General features: G+C 38.2%; 1 protein-coding gene across 1 annotated transcript in view; it reads right to left on the bottom strand.

The window, feature by feature from the left end:
* Positions 1 to 7501: 7501 nt before the first annotated feature.
* The window catches only part of LOC111158557 (relaxin/insulin like family peptide receptor 2), a 56442-nt gene continuing 38689 nt past the window's right edge, over positions 7502 to 25254 (bottom strand). The window contains exons 11-18 of the mRNA XM_022520659.1: positions 24884 to 24955; positions 21519 to 21590; positions 21340 to 21411; positions 19164 to 19235; positions 16324 to 16553; positions 15278 to 15688; positions 12047 to 12265; positions 7502 to 7761 (exon numbers count right to left, since the gene is read on the bottom strand). Of these exons, the coding sequence (XP_022376367.1) occupies positions 7502 to 7761; positions 12047 to 12265; positions 15278 to 15688; positions 16324 to 16553; positions 19164 to 19235; positions 21340 to 21411; positions 21519 to 21590; positions 24884 to 24955 (1408 nt within the window). The remainder of the gene's footprint in view (positions 7762 to 12046; positions 12266 to 15277; positions 15689 to 16323; positions 16554 to 19163; positions 19236 to 21339; positions 21412 to 21518; positions 21591 to 24883; positions 24956 to 25254) is intronic.

The following is a 25254-nucleotide window of genomic DNA, read 5'->3' as shown; positions in this document are numbered from 1 at the left end:
CCTTTATTTCAGGGTGCCTGGGTGGCTTAGTTGGTTGAGTGACTGCCTTTGGCTCAGGTCATGATCCTGGAGTCCTGGAATCGAGTCCCACATTAGGCTCCCACATCAGCAGGGAGTCTGCTTCTCCCTCTGACCCTCCCCTTTCTCATGCTCTCTCTCTCTCTTATTCTCTCTCTGTCTCTCTCTCAAAAAATAAATAAATAAATAAATATATTTAAAAAATAAAGCCTTTATTTCCTTGTTGAAATCCATTCTGATACCCTGTGTCTTTTGATGGGACATTTTGCCCATTTACATTCAGGGTAACTATTGAGAGATATAAATTTAGTGCCATTGTATTTAGTGCCTTCCAGAAATTGGTCACTTTTCTGTTCCTAGAATTGCTGTTCTTCTTCTCTTCATCTCCTGTTGAGTTTGTAGGTGTTCAGAATTGTTTGATATCTAGTTGAACTCCTGGGATCCAATGATATTTAGGTCTCCTACTCCTCTGCCATTTTGTCCCATCCCCTCACACTGAATATTTCTGTTATCTAGAATATTGCCTGGCATAATGGCACCTGACAGATATTTGTGAATGAATGAATAGCTCAAATGAGATATTCTGTGCTTTTGCTTATGCACCATTCTACTTCTGAGCTTTAGTTTATAAGTCTGTAACAACTATTTTTGCCTAGAGTTCCTTAAAGGCCTTTAAAAATTTATGGGTTTATTCTTTTAACTTAGTTATGTTCCAAGTAAGTGAGATTGCCAAGTAGATTAATTCCAACATAATGAGGTGTTTGTGTGTATGTACATGTCTGTAAAACCACACAGTTGTGAATGAATAATGTTTGACATCCAGCAAATTAAAGGCTACATGAAATCATTTGGCGGACTGTAAAGCACTGTTCAGTATAGATGTTACTAGTATTATCTGTTGCTATATGATGGTGGTCAGACAGTTAGACCCCCTGTCATTGACTTTGGGTGCTTATAGTTGGCAGAGAACATAAAAATGGACCTGATCAATCACTCTACTCCCTGATGTGCTCAACAGAAGAGTCTGCCTTACATTTTTAGCCTCACTCTGGCCTTATATCCCCTTCTCCAAACACTGCCTACACAGGGAGAGACAGACAGACAGACAGACAGCAATAGAAAGAGTCAGGACAGAAACAAGGAGGCAAAGAAGAAGATTTAGAAAGAGGTAGGAGGAGCGTGACTGTGTGTGTGTAGTGAGAGAGCAAGAGAAAAAGAACAATAAATGTCAGCAAAAAGTTTGAAAGAGGAAAAGGAAGAAGAGTAGGAAAAAGATATTGCAATAAAGAGGAATGTCCTGTGGATAAAATGTTAAGACTGGTACATATTTGGGACTTAATCTCTGAAGGCAACTCTTGAGAAGTACCAAGTTGTGTCACTGAGCCTCTTTTAATGGAGTGTAAATTACCTGCCCTTGAAGATGACCTTGTCACACAGCACTATGGCAGCTCCAGGTACCTGTACAAGGCCTGTTTGCTGACTGAATAAATGAATGGCAATAGAAATTCAGACATGATTCACTTCCTTTAAAAATGTGTCATTTTAGAATCATAAATAATGTCTGACTGTTTTCTTATTGGCTGACAAAGAACATGGCAGGACTCCAAAGATGGCTGAGCAAAGGGCAGGGCTAAGGCTGGGAAGAAACAGTTGTGAATCTAAGTTAAACTCAGCACCTGGTGGGTTTAGAGTTAGCCCCTATTCAGGACAAAAACTTGAGGCTTTTCTTTTTTTGAACAATAATATAAAAGAGGTGGAAATAAAAAATTCAAAGTAAGTGAGGAACCAAGTTTTTTTAAAGGATTTTGTTTTTAAGTAATTTCTACACCCAACATGGGGCTCAAACTTACAACCCCAAGATCAAGAGTTGCATGCTCTGCCAACTAAGCCAGCCAGATACCCCAGAAACCAAGCATTTTTAAGGGAGAATATAAGCCACTGAAGAGTGGAAAACTAAGACAAAAGGTTTTGTTATTTATTAAACACAGAATGATACAGCCTTTGATCTCTAAGGCTACTGCCAGCTACATAAAAACAGGAAAGGTAAATCAATGAATATCACTGACTCAGTCTCTATGATGGCTACCACATGATCTGAGGTTTCCACCCCACCCCATCCAGAGACTCTTCAGTAATGTGTGTAAAACTTTTCCTTAAGATCCCTTTCTGGATCTCATACTTTTGGTGGACATGTCTGCACATTCTGACCTGGTCAAATAAAAATAAAGAAAAAGTAAGAAGTTTATATAAGCTTAGGTCCTGGATTGAAAATAAAGGAATTGAGAGGAAATTTATATAGAGAGCCACCAAAAACTTCATCTCCCCTCTCCAGCCTAGGTCACTTATGTAGTTTAAGCCTATGGGATTTTTCTATTAAAAATCTTACAAACAAATGACTTTGATGGGTTATGAATCCATTTGTTAAACCTGTAAAAATACATCACTTTTAGATGAGTTTGAGAGAATCACTGATTCTCAGGAGGGAAGTTAGAAATTTCGACAAGTTTGTATGATAGTAGACATTAAAAACAAATGTCAAGATTTAATAAGAGCTATCAAAATAAGCTCCTTATATTTATAATTATTTTAAGTGAGTTTCAAAAATTAATTTACTTAGCTATGATGGCTATAGAGAGGTTGAAGCCTGGGAGGGACTTATGGAGGGTAAAGAACAGGGTCCCCAGAAACTTATTTATACATTTATGGGACAGGTGGAGGAAGAGGAAACTCATAAAAGTGTTAGAAGGAAGAGCTAGCAAAGTAGTGTAGAACAGGAGAGTGGTGTCCTTCATTCCAAGAGAGGCGTTTAAAGGAGGAGGTGGCCATCAATGAGAAATTCTTCAGAGAAATGAAATAGTTAAAGAAAGGAAACTGTCAGTGGAGTTGTTATCATGAAGATCTCAGGGAGGGGAGCCTCTGTGGAGTGGTGAAGGTGGAGGCATTTGCTTGTTGAGAAGTCAAAACACTGATGACAGAGAGTTTATCATCCTTTCTAAATGTTTAGCTATAAAGAGAAGGTGAGAATAGGCAGATGCTAAAGCAGGGTGTTGGATGGCAGGATTGTCTTCTTAGATATGAGAAATTGGAGCATTGTGAGCTGAGCAGAAAGGGCCAGCAGAGAAGCAAGGTTAGTGGTACAGGGGAGGGAGTTTGTGGCTGATAGAGCAAGGTTTGAGGCAGAGATCATCAATTCTGGGTCAAGGACCACCTGTTGTATCCTAGTTGTATCCTATGAGGGAAATTAGATATGTTGTGTCTTTACCCTAAAAGCATTTCCCCCAAGAATATACTTAGTCATAAGTGTTTAACTTGCCTGTGCATTTGTGTTTTCCAGGATAATGTAGGTGGTAGTAGACCTATTAATCACTTAGGCAAAGAGACCCGTTTATGATTTGTAGTTAATTAAAATGGTTGCTTGTTAATTATACCACTGTTTGTATTCCTAGATTTTGCTAACAAGAAGTCACCTAATTTTTGAGTTGTACTTATTGCTATACTCTTGTAATCTTCCACATCTTAGGAAAGCCTCATTGTCTGAGACTTCATCTCAGAATTCTTTCCAAAATAGAATAGGTCCTGTAAGCCTCCTGGAAGAAATTGATTTCTGAACATTGGTGACCTGTGCAATGTATTATCCCAGGGAAACTGAGAATTAGATGATCCTTGAACTTTATGTAAACTTCTGGATTTTTAAGCCACATGGACCTTCAGTAAGTGGTTTAATCCACATTATAGATATTCCCAGAAATGGGACAGGATATCAATTTATGTGATATGATCTTAAGAAAACTCAATCATAAAGAATAGAAGAGATTTAAAGGTATTTGTCTAAGGTGTTATAAGTAGTTGATGACTGACTACAACTATGGCACTAGACCCTGACTTTGACTCTGTATTTCTTTGCCCTGAAGGTGTATTGTCTGTAGCAGGAAAGTATACAGTTTCCACTACAAAATCGTTACTGAATCAAATCCCCTAGCACCATGAATTTAGAGAATCAGTAAACAGATGAACGTTTAATGGGTTCCCAGACAGTCCAGAAATACTTTCTTCTAGTATCTAAACTAGTTGTGACTTTATAACTCAAAGTAGTTATGCTTGTTCAAGTCCTAGAGGTAAGTGGCTTCATCGTGAACTGGAGCTGGGCTGTTCAGATGCCATAAGGCACCCATTCTTGGATCTGTAATTTTGTCATTTAGCCTTATTATTGTCTATATCTTTATTTGTAACTGATTTCTTCCATATGTGTCATGTAGACTGAAGACTATTCCAAAGACATACATTGAGTAATAGGTTTTAATCAGCTTACAGGGCTTTAAAAAGTTTTCCTCAAGGACTTTGAGTTCTCCTACTACAAAGCCATTTAAAAAAATACTCTAATTACATTTTATATTACTGGCTCAGAAATAAACATTTTCTTTATTAAATATGTATCTTCCATCTTTCAGAAACAGGATATCAGATAATTGACATATAATCAGATATATATAAGGAGAAATCTTTGTAATCAGTCTTTCTTTTCCTTATTCAGGATATAAAAAAATACAAATATTTATCTACAATGCTTTGTTTCTTGAGTAAAATTGCCCAAGTCTATTTGTTAAATAGGACCATATGCCCGTTGATGCTACATTGGAAAAATTAAAGAGAAATATGTCTTACATGTATTCCTTGTTAATTTTGGAAGATCCATTTCCTTCAGACCTCTCCTGGAGCATTTATAAAATGATGGGGAACATGTGATTGGTGACAATTTACCATTTTTCATTTTTATCATACGCGTTCTTTGAATCTTTGCTTTGCTTACAAACTGGAGTGAAGGATCACATTGGGTGAGATAAATTCTTGACAACGTAGCATAAGTATATATGTAGCAAATTACCCAATACTGACTTGATCTGGTACCAGATTCCCCTTAAGAGACAAACATCAGGGTGATGGACCTGCATTTGTGGACCCATGATATACTATAGAGACTAGGTGGTTGGGACTGCAGAGCTGTAGTGCATGGCGGGGTAGCGGGATGGTATACTGCCACCTGGGAGCTAAAGCTCAGGTATGTGTAATCCCACTTAAATTCCCTCATCATCAAGGCCTCTTTCAGCAACTGCAGTGGGCATAAATTCTAATTTTGAGTACAAATAAACCTTAAGAACAAAACAAAGTGATGTAACTAAGCTTAGTTAGGTCTAACACAGATAAACCATGTACCCTCTTTTTGTATACTCATTTGAGACTCCATATCGATTTTTTAGAGTATCTTTATTTCAAGACCAGATATCAGTAATACATAGAAACATGGTGGGAATGTGGATTGGATAGTTTTCCCCCATTTTTTCCCACTGAGAGATGGCACAGTCTATGGCCTCCTATATTCTCAAGTCATGTTTACTTGCTGTTTGTATTGTCATGGGAAGTGGTTCAAAAACAGAGGTGGGTATTTTCATAACTATCCAGAAATACCAGGTTTAGAAAACAAGTGTAACCCAATGCAAAAGACCTTACCCAATCCAGATAAAAGACTTATTTGCTAAAATCAAACATATTTCTTACAGGTTTCTATTCATTTAACAGTACGGAATAAGAGTGTAGATCATTAACCCATTAGTATTCAGTTTTATACTATCTGTTGGCTCACAACTGACTAGTATAGAGCTTCAATTTTTCTGTGAAATATGCTGCCAACTTCCCTAACATACCTGATCTTGTGCTTTTCATGTCTGTTACTTAACAGTGAGAGTGCAGACATTCACAAACACAGTTCCCAGATGCTTGGTGCATGGGCCATGCCTGATGCTTTTCAAGAATGGGAAACACTAAGATCAAAATACTCTGGGCTCAGGGTCTATTTCTTATTTATGTTCCTGATGTTGGGAAATGTATTAGGAAACAAATCATTTGATGATCAAGGACTGGCAAATGACATTTAATAAAATGTCAGCAAATAAAGAAAAGAAGCTGGGAAGTAACTCACTGTAGTGAAAAGTCAAGATGGAGGAAAGTTTGAAACCATAAGGGAAAAAGACAGCCTACTTAATGGAGAGGAAAATTATTTATAGAATCCTAATGGAAAGATTTCACTGATGCAAAAAAATATTTCACTTGATCAAAACATAATGGTTCTTTTAGTCACTATTAAGCAATAACAGGTAAATTACCAGAACTGCTGTGACATATGAACTCTAAGGTTCTTTCTTGGAAGCTACTGGATCCCCATAATAGGAGGTAATCAGGAGTTCTCAGTCAGCTGCTTATATCCCACTCATTAAAGGCACTCAGAATGAAGCCAACAATGAAGACATTCAGTTATTGCCTCATGCTTTGGAAAAAGGGGGAAGAGAAAAATCTAAGATATGTCTTATTAACTAAGGTGTTGTGTTTCCTAGCTATATTCTCTGTCAGGAGAAACATGGTAACAGCTAATATAGACTTTGTTAAACATAAAATAATATGTGGAAAAATGCCAAATTTTACTTTATTTACCCGATTTTTTTTCACATATAAACTTTCATGATAACAACATGTCCAGGTCTTTACCATTACTTTTCATCCTCAAAAATCAAATCTAAACTTACTGGCCTTTTTGTTAAAAAGAATGGGAATTTCTCTGAGTATGCAAATGGTCCCAATCAAATCACTATTCTTAAATCCCCTTTAATATCGCTCATCAGTGGGTTCTGTGGAGGCAGAACTTTCTAGCAATAGGGATACTGCTGTAAGGAAATTAGACCTGAAAGTTATTAAAATATAGCTTTGGCAGTTCAGGTGCCCCATTTTTCTTTGTGGCTTGGGCAAACTGAAGAAAAATATCTTGTTTGAGATCTCAGCTCTACCAACATTAAATAATATCCAAGAAGGCAAACGGTACTAGGTTTAATCAGTGTGTCTTTCTGCTTCTCCACTGGATGCGATAGCCTTGTGTGAAGATCTTCTTTCAAAGTTTCTACTCCTCTGGCCTCTGGAGGGCCAGGCTTGAGGCAGGTGAACATCTCAGAAATCCTTTTCCATCAGTACAGCAGGATGCTGATGATTTCATTTAACATTGAAAAAACAAGGAAAGAGATGCTAAGCTTATGGTATTATGGTCACACTGGAATTAGATGTCCTGAATCTTTTTATTTTGTGGACAGTGCAACTCAACTTATAAGCAGTCTATGCAGTGCCAACATGTGGGTGTTCACTGGTAGGTTGGTCATGTTGACTAGCTGTAGATCAACTGTACATCATCCTACTATATACAGATTCCCTAGTGCATGTCAGGAACATAAGGGTGAGAAGAACCTATACGTACAGTTCTCGGCACTGTTGATAAATAGTACAGCTGCCACTGGAATGTGGTGCATGCCAGAAGTCATTCTGCTGTGCTCTCTGTGTAGAAAGGTTTGGTGTTGGTGGAGATGAAAAGCATTGCAGATGTCATCTTCCAAACACTGTACTTTTCTTAAAGATAGTCCACTGAAAGTCCAGGGATCCGAAACCATTACTAGGAAATTGGTTTCACTGTACCATCCCCAAGGGTTATTTTGTTCAAAACCCCAAGTTTAAGTGAAGAGGAGTCATCTGTCCACACAATGGATGTAGAGAGACTCTTTTTTTTGGTTTTGAAAATCGATTTCCTCTGATGTTTGTGCAGCAGCTGTTTCAACTTGTCCTTGAAAAAGCTGGTTGTGAGAGTGTAGAGGATTGGATTCAAGGCACTGTTTACTGGAAGGAAAAAAATGACTATCCAAGAGATGATTGTGCCTGGAGAAGGAAATGAAGTGTGGAAAATTTCATGAAGTGGAAGTTTTAAACAACACAAATAACACATAACATTTTGTGGTCAGTACTATTTGGGGAGGGCTACCTAGTTCACTCAAATTTTCTTTCACCTTATTGAAAATCTCTCTGTTGGAGGAGCATAGGAACTATGAATCCAATGTCCTACCATTCTGAATTTCAGTAACTATTTGGTAGTTTGTTGTAAGGTTAAATGAGAGGAAGTATGTAAAAAACACTTCATAGATGTAAGTTGATATGTAATTTATTTTTCTTGTTTTCTTGATAGAAAAGTAAGAAAATGAAGAAATACTTCTTAATCAATACGTCAGTGTTGAGAAAACATCTGGTCCAGTGTCATATCTGACCTTGGTCTTAACTCCACTCTTGAAAGCCTTATTGCCCACCCCCTATTCCAACCATCCTATCCAGAGTGGAGGCTGAAGTTGTGAAGAGCAAACAAGAATACATCTTCCAACTTAATCAATCCTATCATATGAAGCATTAGAGATACTAGTTAGAATATTAAGGGAAAGATGCCACAAAAAGTCCTTTGTGAGGAGAAATTTGTGATGGTAGTGTCCTTTCCAAATACATCATGCACTTGGTTAGGATGAAGTGTGTTTTCCCCTTTATGCACAGCCTGCTCTTAGGGCCAGACACTTAGCTATGGGACTATGGGCAAATCACCTAAGCTGCCTGGACCTCAACTACCCTATCTGTGAAAGGGGCTGATGATAACTTACTTGATCGAAGTCAGGGGGCTGGGTCAGAGTCGGCGGCTCTGCTGACGTCCCTCTTCAGCACTAATACCTGTGATCCTCTGACCCCACCACACTATGCTGCCTCTTTCCACGTCTCCAAAGATGCAGAGAACTCCCAGCTCAGATGAAGAGCTGAATCCTAAGACCAAGGATATATTCCCTGTCCCACCCCCTTTGTCACCTTCTCTTTCCTCCCCACCCTCACAATTTTCTTATCCTTTAAACACCATTACTTGTTCTTCTTTGCCTTGTTTTGTTCCTTCCATCTTTTCTGTTCTTCTCTTTCTTTTCTATTTTTCCTGACTGCTTATCTGACCTTTCCTCCTCTCTTTCCTCCTCTCCTGCTATCTCTCCCTTCTCCTTTTTTCTGTTTGCCTTCCTCTTTTCCTATCCCATCTTCTCTTTCTCGTCCTTATTTATTTTTTTGAACTGGAAAGAATATGGAAGAAAAATATCTATATTTAGCATATCTTAGATTTATTAAAGTTTCATATTACTATATCACTTGTATTTATTTTTAAAAAAAATTAGACAATATGGACAGTGCATGATTGAAAAAAAAAACAACAACAAAGCAAAACAGAACAAATTAAGTTGCTTTTTGTCTGTTACATCCCCAAATGAAATTGTGACCAGGAACGAGACTTCCCATTCAGTCTCAGGGTAACTCACTTTATAAGGTCAGCAGGTGAGTTCTGAGAAAGGAGGGCTAATGCTGCCTTATCTTTCAGGCTAATCACACATACTATCAGTGACATGCCATGGTGGAGCACACCCCAGAGTTTGTGGAGGGTGGGCACAAGATGGGTTTAGTTCAGTGAGTGCAGCATTTCCTACAACATATGGGAAGTCAGGCAAACAAGAAGGGGCTTAGTAAAAAATGATCAGGGCTACTCTCCTAGGTCCACTGATGTATTCAAGACAAACCTCAAAATATTGTGCTACAAACATAGAGAAAGACTGGTGTATGGCCCATTAAGGATTTCATAAGACACTTTTTTTCCTATTCCATTTTCCCATTATGATCTGAAATGTCATAAGCTTTCAAGGACAATGACTACTCCTGTAGCTCTCTGGTACCCTGGATCACCAGACATCTCCTGATTCTAAATCAGACAGTGTTATGGGCTGAATTTTGTCCCCCACCCCAAATTCATACATTGAAGTCCTAACCCCCAGGACCTCAGAATGTGACTATATGTGACAGCCCTTTAAAGATGTCATTACGTTAAAATAAGGACATTGGGGTGGGCCTTAGTCCATTTGACAGGTGTGCTTATAAGAAGAGGGAAACTTTCCTATATGAGAGATACAATGGGAACACGCACAGAGGAAAAACCATGTGAGGACACAGTGAGAAAGTGGCCATCTGCAAGCCAAGGAGAGAGGCCACAGCAGAAATCTGTTGACACTTTATTCTGGAATTCCAGCCCTCCAGAACTGTGAAAAATAAATTCTGTTGCTTAAGCCACCCAGGTTGTGTTACTGTGTTATGGCAGCCCGAGCAGAGTAATACAGAGAGAAGAGCCTCATGGAGCTGACAGACTCACAGAATATGAAAACTGGAAGGAATTCGAGAGGCCTTATGAAAATCATCTCAGTGAGGTGAGGTGACCTCCCTACATTTCCTCAGCTGCGCAGTGGCGGGGTTAGGACAGAAACCTAGGACTCCTGCCTCGCTTGGTCCTTCTTCCACCACACAAGGCTGCCTCCTCCCACATCCAAGAAAATCAAGTGCCTGAGGTGAAGAAGGACATCAAAAGCATGGAAAGAGAAGCTGGGGAGGTTGATGAGATCATCCATTTCCCACCCTGTTCCATCATTCTTGGACCAGCTCAGCATCTTTTGTTGAAAATGCATTTATTAAATAACATTATGTGAAAAACACTGTGGAAAGATCAATAAGACATGGTCCCTAATATTCTGAAGCTTATAAACTGAGGGGAGCAATGAACATATTAAAGAATAACACTGGTAAGAAGTGGTTCAGATGAGGCTAATAAATAAAGTATGAACAAAATGTTACAGACATTTAAGCAATTGAGTTGGATGGGAGTGGGTCGGAGAGAGGTATGGTATGGTACCATGGGTGAGTGAGTATTTGGGTTGAATTTTGAAGGATGAGAAGGGCTATTTAGTAAGCTTAATTCTTACAGATTGAATATACAACACAGGTGGAGAGAACAACTTCAGTGAAGGCAAGGCATTAAAAAGGTGCCGAAGAAAAGAATCCCAATAATTCTGATGGGTCCTGGATCACAGAATACCTGAGGGCAGAGTGGGAGGTAACATTTCTCATGCTGATCCCAGCATTTGGACTTTATTCTATGAGCAATGGAGGCCAAAGGACATTTTAGTCCTGTTAAATTTGGAATGTAAGGATATAAACATTGAGATGCCCAGGAAGCTGTAGTAGACCGGACAATTCAGACTGGACAATTCAGCTCTCGTCTTAATGAACTCTGCTCCTCCCAGCCACCAGGTTCTCCCCCACCCCCAAGTAATGGCACACAAATTCTTGTGTCCTCTGCTCTCCCTGCCCAGTGGAGGTTATCAAGTAGTCAGCCCCAATTGCTCTCTTGACCTGCACATTCACACCTTACATGGCTTCAGGGATGCCTCTGCCTTGCGGTCAGGCTAAATGGACAGGTGAAGGGGGAGTTGTGGATGTTGTGTCATTTTGCAGTGAGACAACGACAAGGCCTCCCGTGACTCTGCACAAGCTGGAGGGACATAAACTCTTCCAGCTGTTGGTTACTTGTACATTCATCATACTTTTGTAAGTGCTTCTGAAGTGCCAACCCATGTGTAACACTGGGGTGCCAGGATGAATAAGACCCAATTCCTGCCCCTTGGGATGGATTCCCCCAAGTAGAAAGTTTATTTCACAAAGTTGGGCCAAAGCCCCAGGGTGGGGGGCTCTCCATGGCTGTGATTTCTAGATCCTAGAAAGGGATTCAGATGAAATCCTAACTCATGAAAGGTTTTTTCCTCTGGTTGAAGTAGGCGTGTGGGTGGGAAACCTGGCCCTCTGGATGATGCACTTGAACAGAACGTCTGACATTCTGCAGCTTGTGCGACAACCAAAGGGTAAGGACCATGAAGTAGACCTGCAGTTCTCAACCGGGGTGTGTGTCTCAGAAGCATGAGGGGAACTTTTCCAAAATCCAAGGGTACAGCCCTTTGCCCCTATAGATTAAATCTAGAAGCCCAGGGAGGAACCTGGGCATGTATATTTTGATTTTGTATGTTAACTCTTGATTAAGAATCACTATCTAGGGAAATGAGTTAGTTATTTTTCCTAGCTCCTGTTTTCTCATCGTTCTTGTCTGGATTATACCACTACCCAGTTTCTTAGATTATAAAATGTTGAGAAAAATAATAGCTGTTTGCACCAAAGTTGTAGTTGTTTATAGAGAATTTACTATACGTCAGGCACTGTATTCTGACCTCATCAGGGAATGTAAGATGGCACAATGTACTTGGGAATAATAGAAGGGACTGACCTGGTATTTCCACCCGGAAGAGGGAGAGAATTTTAATTACAAATACAGGAATCCAGCAGATGGCATCAGAGAACACTATAAAAAAGAAACGATTTGCAACAGCCACCTCTCTTCCAATGTGATTCCTCACTTCTGAAGTCTGCAAGGCAGTTTTTTTAATGGAACAGAACATAATAGTATAGGAAAACACAATGATGAGAAAAGCCAGCAAGTTCACACCTGTTGGAAAAAGCACAGCTCTTAACATCTCAGGTGTATAAATCAACAGTAAAATACTGTGTTACACAGATGTTCATTATGGTGCCTCTTCTTACGCTGTACTTCCAAGAAACATTCTTTTGTATAAGCCCAGTTGTAATCAGCTGAAAACCTTGAATCTAAGCCTATAAGCTAATGGGATTGGGTTTGCCAAATCAAAAAGATATTGGAAATACACAAAACTTTTATGAAGAGTTACAGATCTCTGAAATTCAGATCTAGGTGTGTATCATGAGGCGAATTTTAGCTTTTTTAAAGTCAGAAAAAAGGTATTTTCATTTTTTGCTCTCTGCAGATTCAAATCTTAAAGGATTACTGTAATCATATGTACACCTCAAAGAATAAATATAACTCCGTTTCTTTATCTTATAATGAACAAGATAACCTTGGAATATCAAGAAGATAATAGCCACAGAAACACTACTTCTCATGGCTTTTTTGGTCCTAAGTAAAAATAATATATAGAACAAAAATCCATTTTTTTCAGATACCTTATAGTAATTTAAGCTAAGATTCAGAATCCTTTAGACTTGTTTTAGAAAAAATATATATAAAGAAAAAATAATAAATTCAACTATGAATTTTTTAGGGTCAAATATGTTTAGACAATTCTCACTGAACATCACTATCTTATAATGTTGACTTCTCAGTCACTTTTTGTTATATTTTTTTTATAATAAAACTCCCAAGACTAATGATCTTATTCTTCACTCTGAACGTAAAATATGCACACAATTTCAAAGTTGTTTAAAAAAATGTTCTTCTGAATCTGGACTATGTAAGACAGGTGAAGTCTAAAGGAAAGTTCTATAAATTCTCAGTGTTCTATTGTTTTTATCTAAAATATTTCACATTCCACAGAATCTCATAATAAAGGCATACAATAGAATTTTATAAAATTGGTTTACGTTGGGCCTCTTGTCAGAAACTTCAGTTAAGAACAATAGAAAATGACTGTTAAGATGACCCCCTGATGCATATTATGAAAACAGATGTGAACAGACCAAAAGTGTGTGTTCTGAAAGCGACATAGGGATGTGAGAGGTTAGCAACAGAAGATACTGGGCGAGGGGCATAAGGAAACTACACTATCTTTGCAACTTCTCTCTAAATCTAATTCTATTCTAAAATAATGAATTTATTTAAAAACTGTGTATTCTTATACTCTTTAAAGAGAAGAAAGGGCTCTAGGACTCCTACTCTCATAGGTAAACCAAGTGTATGTAGATGATGAGATACGTGTGTGCGTGTGTGCGTGTGTGTGTGTGTGTGTGTGTGTGTGTGTTACTAGTTACTATCTCTTTGTCTATCTGGAATACATCACAAGTGCTACACCCATTTTAGCCTATCTCACACCCTTTAACTGTAAGATCCAGCCAAACCTAACTCCTTGGCCCTTCATCTGGACCTGTTCCTTGGTTATGGACCTCTACATCCACTATATCTTTTTCCTGGAATAGACTTCATTTAGCTAATACCTCCTTATCCTTTGAGCCCAAGGATTTCAATTCATTTCTACTGGAAAACTTCCCTTGGTGCTTGGATTTGAGGCTCCTAGAACATCCAGTACTGTTTTTTTACAGCATTTGTGAATCTGTGATGTAAGATTGTGTTTACTTGTCTTTATACCCCTTTCTAGTGGTGGTCTGTGAGGGCTGATCTGTTGTATCTCCAGTGCCCCAAGTAGTGCCTGGCCTATAGCAGGTGCTTAATAAATCCTTGATGAATGAGTGAATGTAATGTAGTGTGTGTGTGTGTGTGTGTGTGTGTGTGTGTGTGTATCTACAAAGTGCATCTATGCTAGGAAAAGCTTACAATATCCATGAAAAAATAGCTATAGAACAGGTAGTATGTGAAGAGTATTATTAAAGTGGTGCTAAGAAAGTGTATTTCTCAGAAGAAGAGAAGGAATAGATGAAGAGCTGGGACTGGTGGTTAGAGCCATTTTGTGATGTGTTTTAAGTGACTAATTGACAATTGACCTTGATAGTAGCAGGAAGTCACTGAAGGTCTTGGAAGGGCAAACAGTCTTTTTGATATTCAGGTAGGGAACAGGTTAACAGGAGAGAGAAAGCCTCCAAGGCAGAATGACAAGTAAGGGCTAATGTAATAAACCTTATTTATAAGCCCTTGGGGGTTGAGGTAGTGAGGTTTTACATGAAGGTGGTAGTAGGTACAGACTAGAAGAAATAGAAGGCAGAGACATATTTTGATGAAAAAATTATCCAATGTAAAAGAAAGGATGATAGAGCTTATTGACCACTTAGAGGAGTAGAAAAGATGAGAAAAAGGGAATTAAAATGATAATACTCCCCTAGTTAAAAAATGACATAGAAATTGTCTTTAAGCAGGAGGGATACCTATTAGGCAATAACAAATGCTTTTTTCTAACCTTAAAGAGCTAAACTTCCCATTCATTTTTTTTAACAGAGGAAGTAAGATCTTTTAAAAATTAGGGGTAATTAAGAAAACTTAAGAAAATTAAGAAAAAAGTGAACCATTTTATTCAGAACTCTTACATTGTTGACTTTAGAGCTGCATTTACCAAAGACAATAAACCTTCTTGGTATTTCCATTCCAATAATCTCCTGCCAATGAGTTTCCAGAATTTTATTATTATTATTTACTTATAACTCATATCTAGATTGTAAGAATAAATTATTTCAGATAACTTGGTGGGGTCACAGTTCAAGGTGCTAAAGCTCAGAGTCACAGTGTGAGAATCGAAGGGTCTTACAGATAATAAAAGACCATCCAGAGATCTTGACAGTATGCTTTTGTTTCCCCTACTAAATCTCTATAGTTAAAAGTTTAATAAAAACTATCAATACTTAGTAAGAACTTTTCTTTCAAAAAGGACCCAGTCTGGAGTAAAACTATTTACTCTCTGAAGCGGACAAAAACACCTTTGCTAAAATTTCTGGTATTTCTATCAGAATTACGTTGGTCCAGAAAATGAGAAATATAATTTACCTAGGAAAATTCCAAGAGAATACCCTTTGCTTCCAATATCTTCCATTTGGTCATAATACAGTGGGAAACATACGCCATTTTTTCCATAAAAGTTTCCAAAATAATCTTCATTCCAAAATGGAATCACAGCTATTAAAAATCCCACAATCCAGATGCAAATGAGGATGACTGAGGTCTGCCCTTTTCCGGGACGGATGTTACTGAAGGGAAAGACAATGACCAGGAACTTCTCCAAAGTCAAGTATGTCAGGAGCAGGACGGAGACTTCAGTAGATAGCATGGCCAGGAACCCCATGAGGCGGCATTCTAAACTCTCCATCCACAGCAGCGCATACTTCTGATATTGCCCGCGGTATTTTATATCAAAAAAGCCAATGAAGAACAAATAAATACCCATCAGGCAGTCTGCACCTGTTAAAGAATCAATACAGTGTCTGTTGGTAGTTTCCAGCATCTCTGTTTTGGTTTTTTAATTCGGTCTTCCTCCTCCATCTTGTATTAAATGAACTAATATAAACACTGACAACAGTCTCTAAAGGACAAGGACTTCAGGAAAGTTCTCCTAATTCTAAAGTACCACACTGGGTCTTTGGTTTATAATTAAAAAAAAAATGGTGGAGTGTTTGTGTGGGGGGTGGTAATTTGTGTGGGGCAAGCTACTTTTTGAACAGCAAACAAATGGTACTTGCATAGTTAATAAAGAGAATGTTTTCTGGGCTTGAGGAACATGGTGCTATTGTCATCAAACGTTAAACAGAGCTTAGTTTATAATTCACAACCTGTCCTCCATAATCTGTCCATTGATTGATTCACTGGCTCTCCGTTACCCCATTTCCAAGATATAACCTCGCACAGTGGGTGCTGGGTCACTGCAAACTCATGCTATTGAAAACAGAGAGCCAAAGAGAACAGTAACTTCATACTTAGAGAAAAAGCTGCTCAGCTCATATAATTTATATTAAGTGCCATTGTTGAAGGCCAATATGTATCTCGTGCACAGGTCACAGAAGACATCCTGAATCCATTTAAATAGGAAACATACTTACAACAAAGGATTTTGATGGACGTAGCGTGAGTCGTATTTTCAGCTTTAATGAAAGATCTCATGCCAATGACAAAAAGATTTCCAAAGCAGGTTATGAAAGCTATAACCCACACAAATATTCTGAGGATATTGTTAGCCAAGAGGTCCTCAAATGAAGAAATGCCGTCAGTCAAGGGCATACATATGCGGACATGGGGAGCATAGGAGCAGTATCGAAAGTTTGTGAAATAACTAAATTCAAAGGGAAAAAAAGAGTCACTTTACAGCAATGACAGAGAAACTACAGTTGCCATCCTGTATCAGAGCTGCCACTCTGTCAGGTATACAACTTCATTAGGTCTGTTTATTTTTGTGTAGTAGTGATTATGCAATTATAGAATTCCTTATTAAATAGGACGTTACTCTAGGCAGTGTGCTTCTTGGGAAGATGAAGAACCTGAAGGACATAGAAATTCCGTGCCTTGACTGAGATGAGTCGGGGGGGACATGAGAATGTGAAGTCTCCAGGACTCCATTTTCCTCATCACATTGGATGATTCTCTAGGGTGTTATAAAAAGGAAATTGTCTTTGTTACACTGATCCACAGAAAACATTCAGGGGCTTGGGTTTGGGATGTAAAGGACCTATGGCAGCTCACTGAAAACATCTCTGTCTTGTACTTTGTTTTAAGTATACTCACTTAACCAGCCTCTTTTTCCCTGACACTGGCAGGAAGGGAGGGTCTCTGAGACTAGGAAAACTCAGTCTCACGGGAGCTAGAAGAAGCAGATTTCATACCAGGGCCTAAAAGGGCTTACACAATTTCTAGAGGCAAATATAGGTTTGTTTTGGATCTAGGTGTATGGACGCTTGCAATGTTTGAATTGGGAGTTCATTTGGCTTATTGCCATTCCCCAAACCTGTGTGTTTTTGCTTCCCCCACTGCCCCCATAAAATGTATTCCATTTTTGTTTTCTCGTACCATCTCTTGTAGTTCATTTCTCTTTGTCTAATCCTTTTTTGCCATTTCCCCATTCAGTTTTGAGACTAGCAATTTAAACGAAGCTTTACTTTGCAGTGGACTCAAGGTCCCTGCGATTGATTGGCTGCCCAGACCCACCTCACCTTCCCTTCATTGTTCATTCCATTCAGGCATATTGGCCTTCTTCCAATTCTCAAAGGAGCCAGGCTCACCCCTCTTGTCACTGCAGTGCTTTTGCTGTTCCCTCTGCCTGGAAGATTCTTTCCCTAGACATTGCCAGACCTGGTCCCTCTCTGCATTCAGGTCTGCTCAGACATCACTTCTCTCTTTGATGTGAACCATCTGTACCCTCTTTGTGTCCTTTCATCTTGCTGTATTTTTCTTCACAGTGTTTTCTCACAATTTATTTGTTCACTTTCTGTTTCCCAAAGCTAAATGGAAGCTCCATGGGCAGACACTTCTGTCTCCTGTTTGTCCGGGGTTCTCTGATCTAGAACAGTGCCTGACACATGGGGAGTACTCAACAAATACTTCCTAGGTGAGTAAGTGAAATATGGAGAATTTAGTGCTGGGCTTGTCAGGCAGAGAAATAGGGGGCAATCCTTGCTCTCAAGCAGCTGACAGTCTAGCTTCCTGAAATCATCTATCCAATTAAAGGAACTTGATATATAATTGCCTTTTTATCTTCTCCTTGCCTGGAGTCTTTGGCACACACTTGACTTAACCTCTTTGTTCCTTTAAGATTCCATTATGTCCACTGTCTTCAGATGGACCCAGCTTGGGTCTCTTGGTTATTCAACCTCCCCTCTTGCTTTGACCATGGCACTGGTTGGCAGGTGGAAGGGCAGGGGGTTATGAGGTGGACGTATTTCAATAAATGATGGACAAAGAAGGTGAAGAATAACTAGGTCACTTAGTAGGGAAATAACAAACTTAACACATTTTCTGTTAATTGTTAGGTCCTTCTTGACCTCAACCCAAGGTTCATATTTTAAGTGACGCCTTCTCTATCAAGTTCTAAAAAGGTTGAATTTCTCTATTCTAAGAGGACCTCATATTCTACCCCCAACAGTGAAATGATAGCCTCATTAAGTAAGTATCTACTGGTGCCACAGAAAGAGAAATTATGAAAAACCATGTGGATATGCATTAAGTACTTGTCTTTTAGTAATCACACCTACTGCAGACTTAAACAAAATGTTCTCCCAAAAAAGCACCTTCACACCAACCATTTCATCCACTTGCCGCACCCAACTTGTAATCTTACACCGAATCCTCCCTATTGTTGTGGATAACAAGGGTTAATTTTTGAAATCATGAACACATAGATTACACAGTTGATAAAAAAATGAATCATGTCATAAACATATATATTAACACAATGTACACAGTGTACTTTAGCCAAATATATTAAAGTGACATCAAAAACTACTATAAAGATTAATTACCTCCATTTTGTAATGCACTTAGTAACAGTAACAACACCTGGAATTTATATAGCACCTTTCTTCCTAAGGGCTCAAATCTTAGAGCAGCCGACTGCTCATTCATGTGAGGTGAATTAATGTTTCCAGGTCTCCTGAGTACCATTTAGCCAGGGACTTCATCTTGTGTAATGTGTGGCATTCTGGTACCCTGATCTCTTATTGGGCCTCAATTGGATAAACAGCGAGTTTCCAGAGAGAAGTGTCATTCATGTCGGCACATCATTATATTGAACTCTATTTGAACAGGGACCAAAGGTGACAAAATTAAAAAGTTCTCAATAAAAAACTTTTCTTGCATACAAACACATTGCAGTGATACATTAGACAGATTATACTAGAATATTGGCAATACTTTGCCATGCTTACTTCTCCATTCTTTCATACATACATACATGTGAGAAAGATTCGTCATGGGTTGAAACATCCGTGTGTTTATATTTGGAATCTCTATCCTTTCCAGGTCTCTGGAAAATATGCACAATAGGTTTCATGTTTTTAGGACTTAACTTTAATAATTGCATTATTTGTCATATCCTAGATACCATACTTCAAAGTCTTATTACCAGTCCAAATTAGTATGAAAATTTTACAGTAAGCTATCCTAGAAGATCACCATTTCTATTTATGACTTCTGTAAGTTGGAGCTGATTTTGTCACTTCATATGCAGAATTACATTCTAATAGAACATTCTCATACATTTCTTTGATTTAAAAATGGCAGTGGTGATTTGTGTGATCATGAAATTGGCTGCCTAGTTTGATTTTATAGACCACACCATGTGAGTTTTAGAGGCTTTCAGACAGGAACTCATATTTCCATCCTGAAAAAAATCACTGAAGTAAGTTTTGTGAGAACCTGGATTTGAATGGAAGCATAATGCCTTTCCTTCCTCCAACCCTATGAGATATCCTTAGAGGGCTCCAGTGGGAACCCCTATATTCCTCATTTATCCAAAAGCTTCTTCAAATACAGATTCTTTGAAGACTCTTTAGGGTGGCATGAATTAAGGGAGTCTGCCATGTTCTCAGGAAACAGATGGAGAGAGGAAAGTCTAAGAAAACGGAAACCTTTATTTTTAAGGTTTATTTTGAAAGATGTTTGATTCTCACTCAGTTTCTTTTTTGGCTGATCTGAATAAGGGTTTCTTGACATGGTTCTGAGTTTTTCTTTTATCTATGGAGTCCTTCACAGAACTGCCTTGTTCTTTGGCAGTCAGAAATGAAACCTTGTGGAGCACTTATACTCCAGAATTGTCCCAGGGTCTCTCCTGCAGGAAACTCTTGAGTCATTTTTAAAGGATTTGTTTCCCTCATCTTTCTTTTGCCCTCTGGCTTTCTCCTGGATTCACCACAGTTTTCACTCTACATGGATTGTGTGATTATTTGATTAATAGCCAATAGTCTCCAAAGGGGCAGAGGTTACTATATCTTGGGTGCCCAAGACAGTGCCATGGATAAATTAGTGACCAGCAAATGTTTGTAAAGTAAATGTGTAAATGAATTAAAAAAAAAAAAAGAAATGAAACAATAAAGAAAAGTGTTGGGTAAATAGTTTCTAATTTGACTTTTAGAAAGGCATGATGTGATAGCATGATATTTTGGCTTTTAGAATTCAGTGTGCAGTAAGTGAAAAATCATTTTGTTCACATCCTAAGGCCTATTTTTATATGAAAAAACAATATGTTATATATGTATAACATATATAACATATAACATGTATATAACATATAACACACACATATAACATGTATATCATTGTTTTTTTGTATTCTTGCTTCTTAAGAACAGGAACCAAGTCTTTTTCATCAGTGGATGCTCACCTATACATGTTGAAAGGGAACCTAAATCTGGAATTAATTTCCAAAAGAAAACTATTTAGCAAGAGGAAAATGTGATATTAAGGATTAGTCTTTAGAATTAAATGAACAAAAGCTTTAGGCTGTGATCACGTAATGTGTATGTCCTCTGTATAAAAACAAACAACAAACTTGAACCAAAAATGGTTATTTCTGGGAAAGGAATGAAGAAGTTCAAAGAAAAACTGGCAGAGTTCTTGACAGTATTTAAACCTAATACATTTGAAAGTTAAAAATACTAAACAACATTAAGTGCCTGAATATTCATATTGGTGGGATAATTTTTTTCTTTACTTTTGAAATATAGAAAGCATACACCATAGATCAATATCAAGTAAACTCTTGTAGCAAAGGGGAAAAGAAAAAGCAAGCAAGTCTTACATAATTGTTTGTTTGTTTTTTTTTTAACCAGTTTTTCAGTAACCAAACTACTGAAAATTTAATTCCTTGGGAAGATTGCAGGTTGAGATTTTTCCATGTAAATCTGGTATAGGTAGCTTCAAACACAGAAATGTTCTTTACAACATATTGAATGGTTTTCATTGTCATTCAGTACATATTTGATGATAACAATGATATTCACAACTGTCTGATGATACATGCTCAAATAAAAAGCTCTCTGTGTATAAAGTACCCATTTAAAAATAAATGTGGTTCTGAGTAAAGTACATCCACTAAAATGATAATCAACATGTTGTTACATTTCACTTACAGAGACTGAAGTTGTTTAAGACTTTCAAACTGGTTCTTGTGGAGATACAAAAGAGGATTGGACGACAGATTCCTTTTGTACCATCAGAAAGAGGGAGGAAAGAAGCATCAGGATGTTATTATTTTGGAAGCTCAAGATATTGCCATTTAAATCTGATGATGGTGGGAAGAAGAACTTACAGCTTTTGCAGCAGCTTCAGGTCTTTAAAAATGTGGGGTGGTAGCTCCATTATCATATTGCTAGACAAGTCCCTGTTGATGACAGTGAAAACCCAACACAGTTACATTGGAAATAAATGACAGGGTTATTACTTCTTACAATTATCATCATCCCATTTGATGTAACAGAAAATATGATCCAATTTAACCAATCTGATAACTTGTTACAAAACAAGGCTGTATGAGACAGCCAAATGGATATGTTTTCCATCGCTTTCAGACATGTGACATTTTGCTCATCCAGTTCCTGTCTGGAATTTCCTCTCAGTCTCTCTCCAACACATTCCAACCTGGCTTCAGTGTCTACTTTGGTTAATTTTCTCTGTTTCAGGTACTCTCTGTACACTTCGATCATTCATAATTTCTTTGACTCCTCTTTGTTTCAAGTATGTGATATCTTGTTTATCCAACTGTATTACAAGCTTTCTGAGGCCAAGACCTATGTTTTCTACTTACTCTGCATTCCAGCTAAGACAGTATTGGCCACATATTATCTGTCCAGACACTTTCAAATGAATAAGTTTGCACATTTTAAATCTATTTTTAAAAGATATTAAAAATGTAGAATGAAATATATTAGGACTGTCCAATCCACAAAGAATCATAGGGAAGTGCTTCTATAGAATGTAGAAAAGGATTTGCTTGTATCAGAAGGAATCAGGACTCTTCAAGAGTCCAAAATATCCTTCTGAAGGAAAGATGTTCCAAGGTGAAACAGACATGCAATTGCTTAAGACTCGAGCAAAAGATCTCTATTTTTGATGTTTTGGAAATGCTGATGGATATGTGGAAGTTACAAATAACTAAGACTCACGTCTTTTTCTAAAGAACCTTACAATTAGAATAAACAACTAGATTATAAAACAAGGAAGTAATGAAGCAAGTGCTATTATAGATGTACTGATAAAAAACGGAGGAAGGAGTTGAAAGTCAAAAACTGTTTGAACAAAGCTTTATGGTTTTCATAGGTAGTATAAAAGAAGAACAGCTTTTTAGGTGAGAATTAAGCAAGATCAGTGAAACAGAAACTTGAGATTCAATGACAACTTCTGGAGGTGGCAAATGGTCCAGCATGGGTGGAGGATGGAAAGCATAACGAGATATAGAGGAAATGAGTCTGGAAATGAGCATGGAGACAAAATAGAAGGGCCATGAATACATTCCAAGGCAGAACTTCCTTGGATAGTTCAGACGATAGTACAGGCATCAGAACCAAAGAGGATGCTTATAAAAAGAGCACATTCCTGGTGTCTACTCCAGAGCTATCACCTCAGAATCTCTGGGAGGGAGCCTGGTAACATGTATTTAAAGCCAGTATCCCTCGTGATTCTTCTGAACATTAACATGGAAAGCTGGCAACAAAGAGTGAGAATATGAAGCAGGATAGCGGCATACTATGCTCTGGTTTATGGGATGATGGTTCTGTCAGAAGCATGAAAAGTTGGAGAATCAAACAATGAAGACCAGGCAAGAGGCTTTGGCCCTGGACCACATGAAAGCTGATGAGGGCTTAAGGGGCTCATGGGCAGGTCTTACCATCTGATAGGACATGAAATGTAAGGAGGTTTGGAGGGAAAGGAAGAGGCTTCAAGCCTGGCTGCCAGGAAGGATGCCATACTGCTATGATGGTAAGTTCAGGGAAAGAAGCTGGCAGGAGGTAAGGGTCATCTAAGAATCCATTATAACAGATTACTTTTCAGGTGCTATCATGGTATTCAAGTGTAGATGTCCTGCCAGCTGGGAGTTCTGATCTGGGGCTGCAGGTGAGAAGAGGACACCTGGGTCTAGAGCAGAAGGGAAGCCACAGGTATGCAAGGGTCAGAGAGAGCACAACAGAGCAAGATGATGGTGTCTTGTGCGGCTAGAAAACATCCTACTAAGTGTTATGTTGAAAAACAAAGTGCAGCCTTTTAGAAGAAAGGACTTTAGTGGCCTCACCTAAATGGGCTTTTCCTCTCCAGCAGCATTTGTTGTCATGAAGGCACAGTAAAATTATCTAACATTTTTGTAAATTCAGGAAGTAAAAATGCCTTGTTCAAGTTCTGTAAACTTCTGAATTTCTTGCTTTCACTTACTGATGAGCAGTGGATTGGAGTAGATGATTGGTGATGTTTTAAAAAACAAGCTAATATCTCTTAATCAGGCTCTTTTTTTGGGGGGGGGTGGGAACGTGTGTGGCTGTGCATAAGCATAGGATAAAAAGAGGATTAGAATATTTTTCAAAATGTGGACTCCATACCACTGTTTCCTTATGTTTGTATCTTAGACATGCTCGTGTGTGTCCTGGGCTGCTTGCCTGCTCTACCCCATATCCCAAATCCCTATCAACCCTCTAAAGTCTCATCAGGAGTGCCCTCATGAAGAATGAATGAGCGATTCTGAGGGAGCTGCCTTTCACTTTTTGCCATAAAATGACAATATTTTTAGTTCTAATGCAGTGTCTTGCACATACTAGGCACTTAGTAAATATAGGTGGATTTTGGATTGTGATATTTATAAATTCATTTGAGTTAATTATTTATGAATTAGTTTTCAAATTCTCTTCCTGAGTTATTTTCCGCAGTCCTTCCTGGATTTTGAAGTGAGATATAAAGAATGGGGGAGAGATTAATTAAGAAATTAATTTCCATTTTTAGGCTTCATATCAGGAGGAGTTCTGTACCCAAGTCATGCCCTTTGTAATGTAACAGACTTAGTTTTAACTTCCAGTGATACACAGTTATGGGGATAGCAACGAATTAATAGCAAGACAGATACTTTTAAAAATTTTAGCTCTACAAAACATATTTGAGCAGAAAAAGTTACATGAGCTCTCTGAATATTTTTCAATAAACCCGATCATTCTAGACATTTGTGTTTGCTTCATCAGCTCTGGAAGCCATAATTTCTCAAGGGATAATAAGCATCTTTGTTCCTTTGTTCGGTCATGATTAATATGATTTCAGTCAGACATTCATTTAGCAAGCAAGTATAGTTACTGAGAATTAACTATACTCCAGCCATTAGAGATAATGATCCTGGAATTTAAGCACTTCTGGAAAACTCATTTGCTTCAAAACACACACACACACACACACACACACACACACACACTCACCCAAGAAAACAGGGAGAGAAATTAGAGTAGGCTAAATCCATATTAAGCCCAGTACTTTATTTTAATTTGCTTTGGACTTTAGGATAATGTTGATTTTCTTAATTGATTTTGAATATCCAGGAATCTTCAGGATTTGGTTGCCACTAGTGAAAAAGCAGCCTCCCTAGTCACTTAAATTTATAATCTTGGAAGAAGCAAACCTATTTTCCTAGTAGACAATGCTACTTACAGTTCTCCTAAATTTTTTAATGAAGAAAATGTCTTCTCTGGAACAAAATCAATTTGATTTCTAGGCAGAAACCTGTAAGACATGGTGAGAGTCAGCACTGTTGGTTTGTGTCTGCTGTAAGAACCAGTTCTCATTGGGAGATGCCACTGATCCGGGGGTAATTCCACAAGGCCTCCTTTGAAATCTCAAAGTAAGGCATGTTCTGGTGTGGAACTTAAGGCAAGAATTTCTCACCAAAGTTATCCATGTGTTCTCTCTAGGAAATGCTGCTGTAGGTAATTTGAGGCGCTGAGTGTGGTCTATGAAGCTGCATTTTGTTTGGATTCTGATTAATTCAGGAAATGTTCATTTCCCAATATGCACACACAGAT

Source organism: Enhydra lutris, unplaced genomic scaffold (assembly GCF_002288905.1).
Source record: "Enhydra lutris kenyoni isolate GAN:26980312 unplaced genomic scaffold, ASM228890v2 scaffoldscaffold60, whole genome shotgun sequence".
NCBI lineage: Eukaryota > Metazoa > Chordata > Mammalia > Carnivora > Mustelidae > Enhydra > Enhydra lutris.
The sequence above is the reverse complement of the archived record's forward strand: the minus strand, read 5'-3'. Positions and strand labels throughout refer to the sequence as shown.